The 14263-nt window shown below is 41.3% G+C and overlaps 2 protein-coding genes across 2 annotated transcripts in view; one reads left to right on the top strand and one right to left on the bottom strand.

Moving 5' to 3' along the window:
- LOC310863042 (metabotropic glutamate receptor 4-like) overlaps positions 1-14263 on the bottom strand; it is a 184974-nt gene that overhangs the window by 155644 nt on the left and 15067 nt on the right. The window lies entirely within an intron of this gene.
- LOC310863496 (eukaryotic translation initiation factor 1b-like) lies at positions 7301-7644 on the top strand (the record flags this gene model as incomplete). The annotated part of the gene is made up of 1 exon (XM_083771884.1): positions 7301-7644. The coding sequence occupies one exon, from the start codon at positions 7301-7303 to the stop codon at positions 7637-7639; it is 339 nt and encodes a 112-aa protein (XP_083628010.1). The 3' UTR covers positions 7640-7644.

The raw sequence follows: 14263 nt of genomic DNA, 5'->3' as shown, positions 1-14263 counted from the left end.
ATGATATTTTGTGAATGATGCATTTGGCGTGTATGACTATGACATCTATTAAATATGTGTCTTGTGGCCTTGAGTCAGACAAATGACTCATCATCATGACTCATCACTTGACTGTGAATGATTCACATTGATTGATTCAATTGACTTGAATGTGTCATATCAGGCTAACCTTTTGCCTTTACAACCTTGAACATTTGTAACCCTTTACAGGAAAGCAGTTTTGGTATTTATTAGTATTATAATAATACCAGAGTTAGGGCTGCCCTAGAGTGTTAGAGCATATTATGCCTTTCATGCGGAAGGTTGTGGGTTCGCCTAGGGTTGACATCAGCAACCATCAGCAGGTTCCTAATGGCACCAAATCAAATGGGTTCAGATCTGAGCCAATTAAGTCTCCTGGGGAAGCGCGTCTGAAGCCCGTCCTGCAGGACAGGACAGGACATCCGGACATAAAAACAAATCCTAAATCCATTATTATACCAGAATTATTTCCACTCTAATCTCTCAAGAAAGACATATAGTATGAAGTATTATGATAACATTGCCTTCTATGTAAAACTGAATTGCAGGGTGTTGGACTGCATTTTATTGTGCTTTTTATAGCCATCCTCCGACTACTCCAATGAGCTTTACAATTACAATGTACAAAACCGAGAACCTTCCGGTTCCCAATCCCAGACGGCTGCTCTACCTCCTCAGGCACTGCCACATCTGTTTAACAGTGAAGACTAAAGCTTGCATACTGAGAGTACTGTATGAGATGAAGAAACAGATTATCATTCAAGAATTTATATTGTGTAAAATAACAGTAACCCCAACCTCCATCTCCTAATATTTTATTATATTAAAATTATATTATTATTATTTTATTATTTGAGTGCTATAAACAAAATTATTATTATTATTATTAATATTATTATTACCTGTGCTTGCCTCTGGTGGGCATGCTGTCACTTCTTCTTGCAGGGTCGCTCCACACCTGCCCACTTTCAACCCTGATTTTATTTATATTGCACTTTGAAAATTGCCTGCCAGCTGGGAGGGAATTTGTGCATAATCATCAAGATTGTGCACCTGGTGACTAGTTTTTGATTTTTGGCATGGTGTTAGGTATGGGCAAAAGGTTTTCAAAAACCATTGCAAATGAGGTGGGCTCACCCCCTAGTGGTCTGTTTGCATTTGCAATGAATCCAATATTAGATAGGCCAGTATATGGTTGAAACCCCAAATTATTGATAGAAGAGATTTTTCAATGGATTCTGTTACTATTGGGTATGCTAAATAACATAGGCCTACTAAAAATGTAGGAGAAAAAATACTTCTGGAAAGGCAATATTTTCAAGATGGTGTCCACGATGGCTGCACAGGAGTTAAAAATGCCTACAAGCTGGGATTTAATATGTTTTCAGGAAGGAGGAGAGACCCGCACACCGCCACTTGCTGGTTCAAGAAATTTATTTTAAGAGTCGTAGCAACGTTTCAGCCTTTCGGCCTTCTTCAGGCATGCCAGGCCGAAACGTTGCTACGACTCTTAAAATAAAATTCTTGAACCAGCAAGTGGTCTCTCCTCCTTCCTTAAAACGTTTGCTGTTCTGCCAGGACCTATACGCACCTGCTATAAAATTTAACCGGGTGTGCGGAAGTCATCCCTCGAATAGGGATTTAATATGTAAAGAATCATAAAATTGTGCACTTGGTAACTATAGTTCTTGATTTTTGGAATGGTGTTAGGTATGGGCATAAGGGTTTCAAAAACCTGCTGATATGCACATCCCATAACACATAACTGATACTATAAAAAATAGAGCACCTAAGACCACATAAACTGCAGACCTTTCTGTGAAGTCATAGGGCGTGTGTGGGCCGTGGCCGCGAGCTTGAGACACTGTTACATGTCATCACCTTTCTCTATGCTCTTTTCCTGTCTCTCTCACCATGGCTGTCTGACAGCTCAGAAATGTGCTACTTCATCACATGCTTCTTATTGGCTTAGACAGAGTGTTGTAGGAATAGCCACAGTGTGCGTAAGCAGCATGAAAAGGCATGATTGATGCCGTAGCTGTCTGCAGTCAAACAGTTTTTCCTAACATAAAAAAGGGCTAACTTAACCCTATCGATAAGTACATGAGTTGGTTGAACTAGAGCATTTCTTTGGTGACGAAAGAAAAATAAAAAGATGACAGATAATGAACGACTGTAATATGTGAGTCTGAGTCAGTAATTTGTACAGCTGCAGCTGGGGTCCCACCTGTTTGGCTTGATAAGCGGCATGATTTATGTGGGTCCCCACCAACCCTATTTTTCCTACTGTAGGCCTATATGATTTATATCTGTAGAAATTGACCGGTTTCTGATTTGTAAATACATTGCAAATGCATGCATGGGAAAGAACCCAATGACGATCTGCGAACTCTGATGAGCGGAGGCGATAAGCACGGTGACAGTTTGTAAACTCTGATTGACAGAGACAGCAAAAGCACAGTGTAACAAACAAACACATCGGCTGTCCTAGGCAAATAAACCGACTCCAGTTCGTGTTGAGGATTTCTTTATCTCTGCTTTTGTGTGAGAAAACTAGGTCAAAACACTAGCATATGGCTGGACGATGTATGAAATGCTGGAGAGATTTTAATTTGAGTCGACCCGCTGATGTGCTCCAGCCAAACAAATATATACTCCTCTTACAATTTATTCAGGCAGCCAATTTGAGTATGGCCAAGGCTTTCTGTATGTTTTGGTGGGACCACCCAAACAAAATACAAAATGCCCTGCATATAAATAATATGTTGCTCATCATAATATCGATGTTATATCTACATGTGTATGTGTGTGTGTGTGTGTGTGTGTGTGTGTGTGTATACACACTGTACATATATATAATCTAGTCTAGGTAGTAGCCAAGACATTCAGTAGAAAACCATATATTATGGATAGATTTGGCATCTGCATCGACAGCCATCCATTTGTGGCTTTGACCTGCAAATGGACAGGCCCTGCAGTTTCAGATGGTGCATGCAAATTACATATTTTGTTGTGGAAAATTGTCTGCCGTATTAAAAGCACAAGACTCTGCACCTAGAAACATGCTGACCATTTATTAAATAGGCAGACTGGCCAGGAAATGCAGTTTGCTTCTCATTTTATGCACACCTTGTGCATCATCGAGGGATACCACGGCATTCATCATGGAACATGTTGTGTCTAGGAGCACCTTCAGCCAAGGGCGCATGACCCAATGGGCTACTTGGGCTGAAGCCACCCCAGCCACTTACAGTATATATCCCTCCCGGATGAGCAGGAATTTAATTGAAGAGCTTCTGTACTCAACATATATAGCTTGCGGAACCGAACATGGCGCCCCTTTTCCATTGAAATGAATGTGGCCACGCACCCTGTTCTTTTTAGTTACCCAGCTATTCTCAACCTAATCCTCAATAGATAGATACAATTCCCTCGCTATATACATACAACAACAAGGACTACCAGAACATTTAATTTACATCATGTTCTGTGTTAATGTGAAATAAGAAGATCCAAAATGGAAACACGCAGAGTGCTGAACAAAAAAATATATACATACAGAAAGAAGGTAGGATGTCTGCACACCGTTCTTAAGCTCCCAGTAGTATTTTATTTAGGATTCAAAGTTTCGACTTTCGACTTTCGACCGCATCGGGTCTTCATCAGGAATTAAATTACAAGAGTGTAAGTGTGCTTATATATAGGATCAACAAGCTGTCTTTGCAATGAGGGTAGTTAGGGTAATTGAGTGACACACCCACCACATCTACCAACATATCATACAAAGTTGTAGAGCCAGTCAGTAGAATGATACATTATTAAGGCACTATAAGGCCAGTAACTACCCTCATTGCAAAGACAGCGTGTTGACCTGTATATAAGCACGCCTACTCAATTAGGCGTGCTTATATAATTTCAATACTACTGGGAGCTTAAGAACAGTGTGCGGATCTTACCTTCTTTCTGTGTTAATGTGAAGCCAGAGGAAAGATATCACTGGCATTTCCTAATGAGAGCTGCTTTTGCCTGAATATAATGACTGCTAGAGTGCATTTCCTAATGATGACATTGAACTTAGAATGTCTCTCCATCTCAAACACCAGCATTGGGAGATCATTTTAATACATTCAATTTATGTTTTACGTTTAAGAGGGTGTTGCTTGCCGAAAATAAGTGGCCATGTACATCAGTTATTTTTGACAAGCGACGATTGTGGAAAAGCATAGCATTATGTTTGATGCCTGGTCATCCTTCATTGAATGCAGACTTTCAGCATGGCCTAAACCTAGTTTATTGGATTTGCTGAGTTTGTGTCACACTGTGAGGGTAAGGGATGTTGTTGTTAGGGAATTTCTATACTATATGCAGTGATATGCAAGATTCATATACATTGTGTGAATGTATTTGAGTAAATATTCAAACACTTAAGATATATAATTGAAACGCCATGTGATTGGTAGTGTGGGTAAGAATAGTTTTGATTATGCCTGCCTTGATAGGAAAGGAAAGAGGTTATAAAAGCAGCCAGGAAGTACATGGAGGCGAGCTCGCTTTGCTTAGCTTGCCAGATTAGACCTATAACTCATGTTGTATAATGAGTTGAATAAATAGTTATATGATACCTGACATTTTTGCTTCACATGCTCATTTCCTCAAGAGTGTTCCACAACATTGTGTTTGAGAGAATGGTTGGTCTTCATATGTGTCTATGTATTTGTATATGTACTGTATGGAGATTTAACCTTCCGACATTCGGTTTACAAGACTGACCCTCTGATCTCTGATCTACTAGAGCAGGCTCTTTCAAGGACTTTATGGTGCATGGGGGGCCTGCAGAAATGATTAGCTCAGGGCCCGTGGTGATTTAACCCAGCCCTGCCTTCAGCCACATACTCATCATCCTACTTCTGTCCTTTCTGCCAGTAACCATCAGGCTGCATAACCAACCAAACCCTGACACGCTCTGCTCTGTTCTTGGATTAATGATGCCGAATTAAAGAACGACTCCTGCATTACTTGGAGGATTATTAAAATATTTAGGGTATGAATACCTCTAATTAGTAGTACCAAGGTATAGTTATATATAGGGAATAAAACAGGTAATCATAAGGGGAAAAAGGATATGTAAATCATATAAAGCAAAAATCATGGAATTGGTATATATTTATTAGAGAGTATAAAGTACACAGAGGCATCTTTCTCCCGACGCGTGCACGCGCGTGCATGCACACACTCTCTCTCTCAGGTCCCCAAAGCAGGTCAGCTCGACTCGACTGTGCAAACAATGAGATGGCAGGATGGTTACGTACACACACATACTGGTACTCAGGGTACAGGGTTCACACACACACACACACACACACACACACACACACACACTGGTTGATCTAAGTAAGAGTACATACGGACTGGCTAAAGCATACACACATACTGTATAAAAAAGATGATCTCATAATGATTGGCACATTTAATTGAACACATCGACACATACACCCACACACCCAGGGGGGGCAGAGTCCGGAAGAGAGGGCCAGCGCGACACTTCAAAGAGGGAGGACGACCCCCTGAAGAAATGAACTATTATGATTGGCTATATTCACAAACTTGGAAATATTAAATATTTCTGTCGGCCCATGGAATCGTTACTCCCTCATGCCGTAGAGAGGGAGTCCAGAGGTTTACTGGTGGTCTAATCGGTAAACTTCTGTCGGTATCATTGATTGTATATCCATATTGGATTCATTATGATTGTAATAGGTTCAATTTATATTGTTGTAGACATAGGGACCAAAAATAATTGTAACATAGTATAGGCATTAAAACGAATTGACATAAATATTGTAAATCTCTTGTGTATTACTTTCTGGGATTCGTTCATGGTTAAAGAAGGAATCATAACGAACACGTTTTTGACACATGGTCTTCTGTCTATACCTCCTTGGAGGTCAAGGGTGAGAGACCTGAGGTTAAAATCTTCTCCATTACTCCAGCACATTTGCATACAGTTTGGACTACTGGCATGTACAGTAAACCACCAGACAGCTGCCTGAAAATGATTTACTACATTGTTTCATACATTTGCAAATTGTAACTATGGTGTGACTTTTTTAGGTCAAAATCCCTTTCCCTGTACAGACGCTAGTTAGACATACAGGAGGCACCACTATATGTAGTTTTAGAGTGCCTAAAATGCAGCTCACAATGCAGTCTCGCAAACCGCCGGAACTGTCAGCATCAAATGTCTTGTGCAAAGCCTGAGCCAACCCCAAACCTTTGCTCTAGAGGAGCAACCTTTTAAGGATATAGGGAAACAATCACACCCGTGTGAATGTCAAGTGAGGGGCGCTCTTATCAACATACATCAATACATCATCTCATTCCGGCCACTCACAATTGGCGTCCTCACTTTTCTGTCATTCCGGTCACTCACAATAATACATCATCATACTGTACATCATCACATTCCGGCCAATCACAAATGGCGTCCTCACTTTTCATCCTCAAATCCAATCCAGCTAATCACAGATTAGCCAATCACAGATGTTTGCATTTAATTTTGTCTTCTCATTACTGATGAATAGTAGTACAATGAATTGTAGTTACAGTAGGTTGCCCTAACTACAATGTTCTGTCAACGTCAGCATGCATGAGAGAGAAATCCCCATGCTCAACTCCCCTGCTCGACTTTGAATTCGACACGCGTGTTCCACCCCATCACAGGGGGTGCAGTGGCCGGTGTCGAGTCGGCTGGACCCACGGTTGTCCAGAACCGCCCCCAAAAGGCCTCTGTCCGTTTCTGTACAGGGCCCCTGCCCAGGGTCCATATACTGTATGGATCTGGCCTGTTCTGACATCATTCTGACGTCTGTATCTGGATCTGGGTGGGGCATGCATTTCCAACTTGCATCGTTCCAAGTAGGCCAGTGCCCAACGAGCACCAGAGGCTCCAACGCATAATATCTGGGTGGGGCATCCATTTCCAACTTGCATCGTTTCAAGTAGGCCAGTGCCCAATGGGCACCGCTGTAGAGGCCCCGCGGGCACCGCTCTAATTTCATGTGGCTGAAACCTTTTGGAAATTTGGAATCATACATCATCATGACAACTGACGTCATAAATGACATACATCACAGGCTGGTTTATAAATACATGGAACCTGAGAACTGGAGTACATTTTGTGAGCAGCATTTGAACGGAGCAGAAGCAAAAAGAAGCAGTGTCGTCCAATACGAACAAAACAGTTAAAGTAATTATCCGAAAGGAAAGCCAGTCTTATTGTATGTCCGCTATCCAGAACCTCAGGACCTTTGACCCCTTTGCTGATGCAACTGATGGTGCAGCTGGGACAGAGGACTACATCCATATAAGAATCCAGCAGAGGAACGGTAGGAAGACCCTCACCACCGTCCAGGGCATCGCCAGTGACCCTACAAATAAGAAACTACAGAAACTAGTCCAGTCCTTCAAGAAGAAGTTTGCCTGCAACGGGACAGTGATTGAACACCCAGAGTATGGTGAGGTGATCCAACTGCAGGGAGACCAGCGCACAAATATCTGCACGTTCCTCACAGAGGGTCACCTGGCCAAGAAGGAACAGCTCAAAGTCCACGGCTTCTAGAAGCTTACGGCGACCTCTCCCCTTGTCATTCCTCCTCCAGTCCTGAATCACTTTTTTCTCCCATCTCCCCCACTCCCCTCATGCATGCTGTAGGCCTCCACCTCTTAGGGCCCTACCAGCTCTTTCAGTGGCCATCTCATCACCGAAAACTGGAGTATGAACAGGCCTCGAGTCTGGCCAACATGATGGAACACCAATACCCCCTAGACCAGCAGTGGGCACACCAAGGATGAGTGGTGATGATGTTTATAAACCCCTACCCCTCTTTCTTTTACATCTTTTTTATTCTCCCCTCCTTCCTTTTGTGAATGCCCCCCGTGAGACGTAGTGACACGAGTGTCATTTTTATTTTAAGTCTTGCGCTGTGTAAAGGATACGCATAGTATGTAACATTTTTGTTTTGTACTACAGTGTTGTACATGTTTAAATATAAAATAAGTCGAGTCAAAACAATTATGCAAAATAAAACCTTTCAAGTGAATTATGCTGATGACAAATTATGGCAATACTATTTAGGTTACTATCTTACACTGCAATTCATTTAAACCTAAATTCCAATTATATTAAACAAACGATATAAGCAAATGAAAAAACACAGCTGAAGATAAGATTGTAATTGGTGTAGAGAGGGTCCTCCACTGGAGTTTTTTTTTCTTCTTTTTTTTGAGGGCGCCATAACCTCCAATGCATGGCTTTTGAAAATTACATCATATGGCAGTCAAGTCTATGAACTCTTTAAATGTTTGTTTAGGGCTCTTATGACATAAATCATATTGTCTTTTAATGTGGCGCAGTTAAACAAACACTGATAAAGGGAGATGTCATGTGGCCGATATAAATTGGGTGGGCTTCACATGAGTGTATATATATATACACTTTTTATTTTATTTAGAAAAACAAGACATGGCTCCCATGGAGCCACACCATAAGAACATTGGAAATAGGAAAATAAAAGCTAATAAACTACAAATAACTACAGTACAGTGTTTTATACCTTTACACTCCAGTGATCAACAAAAGTAATTATTTTTATTTTATCCCTGGCAGCTTCAAATAAACCAAATATGGCCAATGAAGTGTGAGGAGGTAGAGGAAGCAGTCGTCCAAATTGAGGATTGGCGTGGGGTTAAACTGACACAATAAATCCCAAATCACATACCTGGATTGATATGTGAGTATGACATCAAAATTCAATTCAAGCAGTGGGCCTAAGATTGTTAGCCCATACATTGAATTTAGATTTCCCCAGACAGACAGAGATCTCTGATCTATAGCTACACAAGACCATAGGTAGGAAACAGAAACAGCCTTTGACGCCAAAGAAATCTATCCGTGGCGACAAGGAAATTAAGGAATATATCCAAACCAGTTTCCAAAGTGCCAAAGACCATGCAGTGGACCATGCACGACCATACCCCGCCTCGGGTATGTGCACTGATGACGCGGAGGAGGAAACACACCGCCAGCACCCACAGCGTCCGGAGCGGCAATCGAACCCAGGACCTTCTAGCTGTGAGGCGACAGCATTACCAACTGTGCCACCTTGCCTACTGCCTAGTGTTAGTTTGAACTTTGAGTAACTGAAATGGGGAGGACAAATAACAATGTGCGTGGTTTCTGCTGCTAGACCTCTAAAGCAGTCAACTCATCTATAGTCTGTTTATATTCACAGCCAGAAAATGTTGGCCGTTGAAAATAATATAGTGCTGAAATCATGAATTCTAGAAATCCAATTAGCAACTAATAATGATGCTCAATTGTAATTTCAGTCAGTCCATTCACATGGTCATGACTCTCGAGACAATTGTTGAAGTTGACCAACAGATCATGACATTGAATTAAGAAATATGCTTCTGGCTCACTGGAATGTGATTATATGACTAGCTAGTGCAAGAAGCCACGGTCATCCGAGCTGAAGAAGGCTCTGGCAGAGGCCAAGGGATGTTACAGGGCCAATAGGGCAGGCTGCAAGACAGCAACTGCAGAGAGGTGCGAGAGGTTAATAGGATTGTGGGCTACAGGCAGTACAGTATACACTAGTACCACTACAGTGGAGAGAACTCTGGCACATCCAAATGAACTGAACCTGTTTGTTAATGTAAGCCTTGTAGGGCAAGCAAAAGAGTGTCAGCATCCACACAGTGCCCTCTGCAATGGTTTGTTGGGAGAATCAAATCAAGGGTGAGAAAGGCTATCTCTGTCGTGGGAGTTTAACTAGACAATCTGGAGTTGGGTTGCGGAGGATCAAGCTAGTGTACTCTCAACAACCCCGCCCTTACTGTGGTGCTACTATGGCACTTAATTCCCCATACAATCTAATCTATCACATGTATGCAATCTATCAGAAAGAGCCCTCTCTCCTATACGCATATGCATTTTTTTATATATATATTTTGTAAGATTTATTTATTGATGTACGCATATGCATTTAAGGGAGTTTCACACAAATAATAGGAGTATATGATTGTGTGGGTGATTACACATTCAACTGGATTTACCAACACTCCAACACGTTTGCAAGGATCAGTTTTGGACTTTCTTGTGCAAATTAGCACAGGCAGAGGAAGGCTATAGGACGGGTGGTGGAAATGCCAACAGGCGAATTGCAGCAAGGAAACAGATATTGAAAAATAACAAAAATGTAGTCAATAGATTAAAATTAATTTAACACTAGGAAGTCTGAGCAGCCGTTCTGACCGAATTTGAAAAGTAAAATGAACTGTATGGTCAAAAAAAAAAAGTCAAATGGAATGGATCAGTGGTCCAGGCACCTTGGCTGGTAATCCAGTCTGGCAGTGTGCCGCAGGCTCGACTCCCATTCCCGACGGCCTTTACTGCATGTCTTCCCCCCATCTCTCTCCCCATTTTATGTTGTAGCGCACAAACTAATAAATAATAAAGTACTCAAATGTTTTACTTAAAAGTATCAATACAATATAGAGATACTTTTAAGATACTTTTAAGTAAAAGTCCGGAATTCAAAATGTACTTGAGTAAAAGTACAAAAGTATTGGAATCAACATCCTACTATAAATGCACCACGTCTCTGTACTGTATGTGTGTGTGTACTGTGTAGTGTACGTCTGTAATCCACGTAACTCGATAACCGTTTGCCCCACCGACTGTCCAGTGTTGAGTCCATCGGTTGTCCAGAACCAGCACAAAAGGCTCAGGACAGGGTCCAAATTAGCCAATTGATCATTCTGTTGAGCTGGTCGAGTCCAGAGCCATCTAATAGAAGTTTGGAAATTGAGTCCCTATTGTTTACAATGTGGAAGCTGCCGAGCAGCGCGTGGCTTCCTCGTCCGGTCTCTTGTTGTGATTGCCACTTTGGAATACTTTTCAACTCTACAACAAGCGATTACACCGTTTAAGCAATTCAGTGATCGGTGCAGTGGCTGTTCAAAGGTAACTTTAACCAACTCAGCGATCGGTGCAGTGGCTGTTCAAAGGTAACTTTAACCAACTCAGCGGTCGGTGCAGTGGCTGTTCAAAGGTAACTTTAACCAACTCAGTGATCGGTGCAGTGGCTGTTCAAAGGTAACTTTAATCATAGGCAGGGAAGCCTGAACGACGGTTGTAAATGTCCGGCACCGATAGGCTACTGTTAATTTACACCACTGATAATAAAAATCACACCTGTGTGAAGTGAGGGGTGCTAATATATTAAAGTCTAACTCATGTTGATTAGGTGATGAAATGGTGATGTAAAACAAACGGTGTCAAAACAAACATTAAATTCTCTTTATTGTTAATGGCATTTAATGTTTGTGTTAGGGACAAGATGACGTAAATTTTCCCTTCATTGTCAATGGCGTTTTTAAAACAAACATTGAACTAAAAGCAAACCTGTAAATATGTTTCCCCACATCCAATGAACATTTCTAGAAACAGAAAACACAATAATCTGTAATGCAAGCTACAAAATAATTGTTCTGTTTTGTTTTTTTGTGACATTTAATTTATGAGCAATGGTTGCCTAAATTCTAATTTCTCTCAGTTCAAGTTGCATGCGTTTTGGTGATAATCAATTTCAGCATCACTGAATATGACTTTTTTTTTTTCATTCCTGAGTGGGTTGAGGGCTCCACGTTCCATAAATCCCACAATTCCACTCCCACCTTTAAAGCTCGACTTCAAATGCAAAATTACTAGAAGGCGAAGTCATATTCTCTGTCTGCATGATTAACTGCTGTCTTGGTAAATCAGATGTTAATTCCACAAAGCTTGCAATTTAGGTGCTAATTGTGTGCCTCTGAGTCTGCCCCTAAGAGACTAAAGTCCTGCTAGTGGCCCCTGGAGGATTTGCTGATATTTACACTCAACCAGACAAAAGTGATTTGAACCACCCAACATTCCCTCCACTCAACATTCCCTCCTTAGAGGACTAATTTGGAAATAAGTATTTTCATAATCATATGTGCTATATCCTCAGGGATCCTCAGGGATCCTCATGATACTCTTTTGAGTTGCTGTGCTGTTAAAATTCTTAATATAAATCTAGGGTTGAAAATAAAATAAAGAATTGATAGCACATCCTGAAAACAACAGCAAAGGCTTTAAAGCAAAGCTAAGCTGATGAAGTGGATGTTTTGGCGCTAGAATGCGGTCACCAAAATCAGTAGGATTCATCCTCAAGGGAGCACAGCTAGTATGAAATATTTTGTGTGCAAAGAAATGTTGGCCTCAGGGTGGCACTAGAGGAAAGCTTTTGGGATCACTCAAATAGGGTTCATCATCCAGGGGGCGTGAATGTACTCAATACGTTTAATGGCAATCTTCCTTTTAGAAGAAAATGTTAGTGGTGCTAGAGGAAAGATCATGGGGTCACCAAATTTAGCAAGGTTCATCCTCTGAGGAACATGACGTGCACAGTAAATTCCATGATTGATGGATTATTATCAGACAGACAGACAGACAGACAGACAGACAGACAGACAGACAGACAGACAGACAGACAGACAGACAGATTTCTGGAAGCAATGGTTGAAATATTTACCAGACAGTGGCCTTAATTGTGGTTATAGTGTCCGCCCTGAAACTGGGAGCCAGGCTGAAACTGGGAGGTCAGGGTTCGATCCCTGTCATACCAAAGACTGTAATAATGGGACCCAATGAGTCTAGAAATACGAGGCAATTACAGAGGGAGAAATCAACTTTTAACGGCCACCTGACCAGAGTTTTCATGTTGCACGGTAAGACTACGGTCATTAGTATTATTGCCATCACCTGGGTGGGTCAGTCGTGTAACTTTCTTGACGTAAAGCTATGTATGTGTTCAACAACACAGCCATGCAAAATAACACTGTCAGCTATGAGGTGGCAAAAGCTTGACCTGCATAGCAACAGTTGCTAAACTATTTGGATTGGCATTGGACAATCACTTTTTGGGGTGGGATTTAGCGAAGGGCTAATTGGATAACCATGTCTGCAAATTAATGTGACAATGCAGTTTAGTGATGCCATGGTGACACCCATGATGAGTTTTGTGTTTCTAGCAGTAGGAGGAACAGTATATGGTCGCTCTTTGATTGGCAGGTTGCTTGTCAGACAGTTAGGGGTGCTAGTAAGGGGAGGGGAGCATTACTTGTCTAACAAATTAAGACCTGAGGCCGATTCTACAAATGCCTTCTAAATTAGTAGTTCTCACACTTTCAAGTTTTTGTTGTTCAAAAATAGCAGATGTACAAGCTTGCAGTGCAGCACAAAGTGACGTGCTGCGAGCTTATACATCTGCTATTTTTGAATAGCCAACGCAAAAATATAAAATTACACAGATGCTTTCCCGGTTTTAAAGGGCTAATGCTCCCATTCATTTATACAGTTGCACACAACTATAAGCTTACTTATTTCTTAATTAAAACTTGATTAATGGCATGCTGTCATAGACACACTGTTTAATGATTGATTGGATATACTGTAAAGGAGCAAGACTAATTCTATGTTCACGACTTCACGGGGATCAGGCAGATGGTAGTAGGGTTGCCATCTCAGTCTTGTAAAATCCTGGACACATGACTCAACTGAAAATGATCAGACTCTGGCTGTGACATTACCACTCAAAATAAAGTGATCTTCAGTTTAGATGACATCAAAAAATAACTGTCCAAACGTCTCTGACATAAAAAACATATAAAACATAAACAGCACAATACTGCAGTACGACACATCACATGCTTTTGCAATTAATAGACATGTTAAATAAATGTGCTTTGGTTCATCCAACATGTTAACTCTACTGGGATGAGGCTGATGGGATCAGCTACATCAACACAATTGCTCCTCTGCCTTCATATTCCACAATAATTCTAGAGGGACAAAGTGAACACAGTGTTAAATACAAATCGTTTGGACATGGTTTCAACCAGCTTGCATACAGCCAGTGTTTTTCCAAATTGTTATCCCTATTATAGCCTACTATATATGTTACAAAGTGTCAGAGTCTTTTGTGAGGATTGGGATTTCTTGGGGGTGTGTGTGTGTGTGTGTGTGTGTGTGTGTGTGTGTGTGTGTGTGTGTGTGTGTGTGTGTGTGTGTGTGTGTGTGTGTGTGTGTGTGTGTTTGTGTGTGTGTGTGTGTGTGTGTGTGTGTTGTACAGTGTGCTTGCATGAAGTGTGAACATTA

Source organism: Protomyctophum parallelum, assembly GCF_964188405.1.
Source record: "Protomyctophum parallelum genome assembly, chromosome: 8".
Lineage (NCBI taxonomy): Eukaryota > Metazoa > Chordata > Actinopteri > Myctophiformes > Myctophidae > Protomyctophum > Protomyctophum parallelum.
The sequence above is the reverse complement of the archived record's forward strand: the minus strand, read 5'-3'. Positions and strand labels throughout refer to the sequence as shown.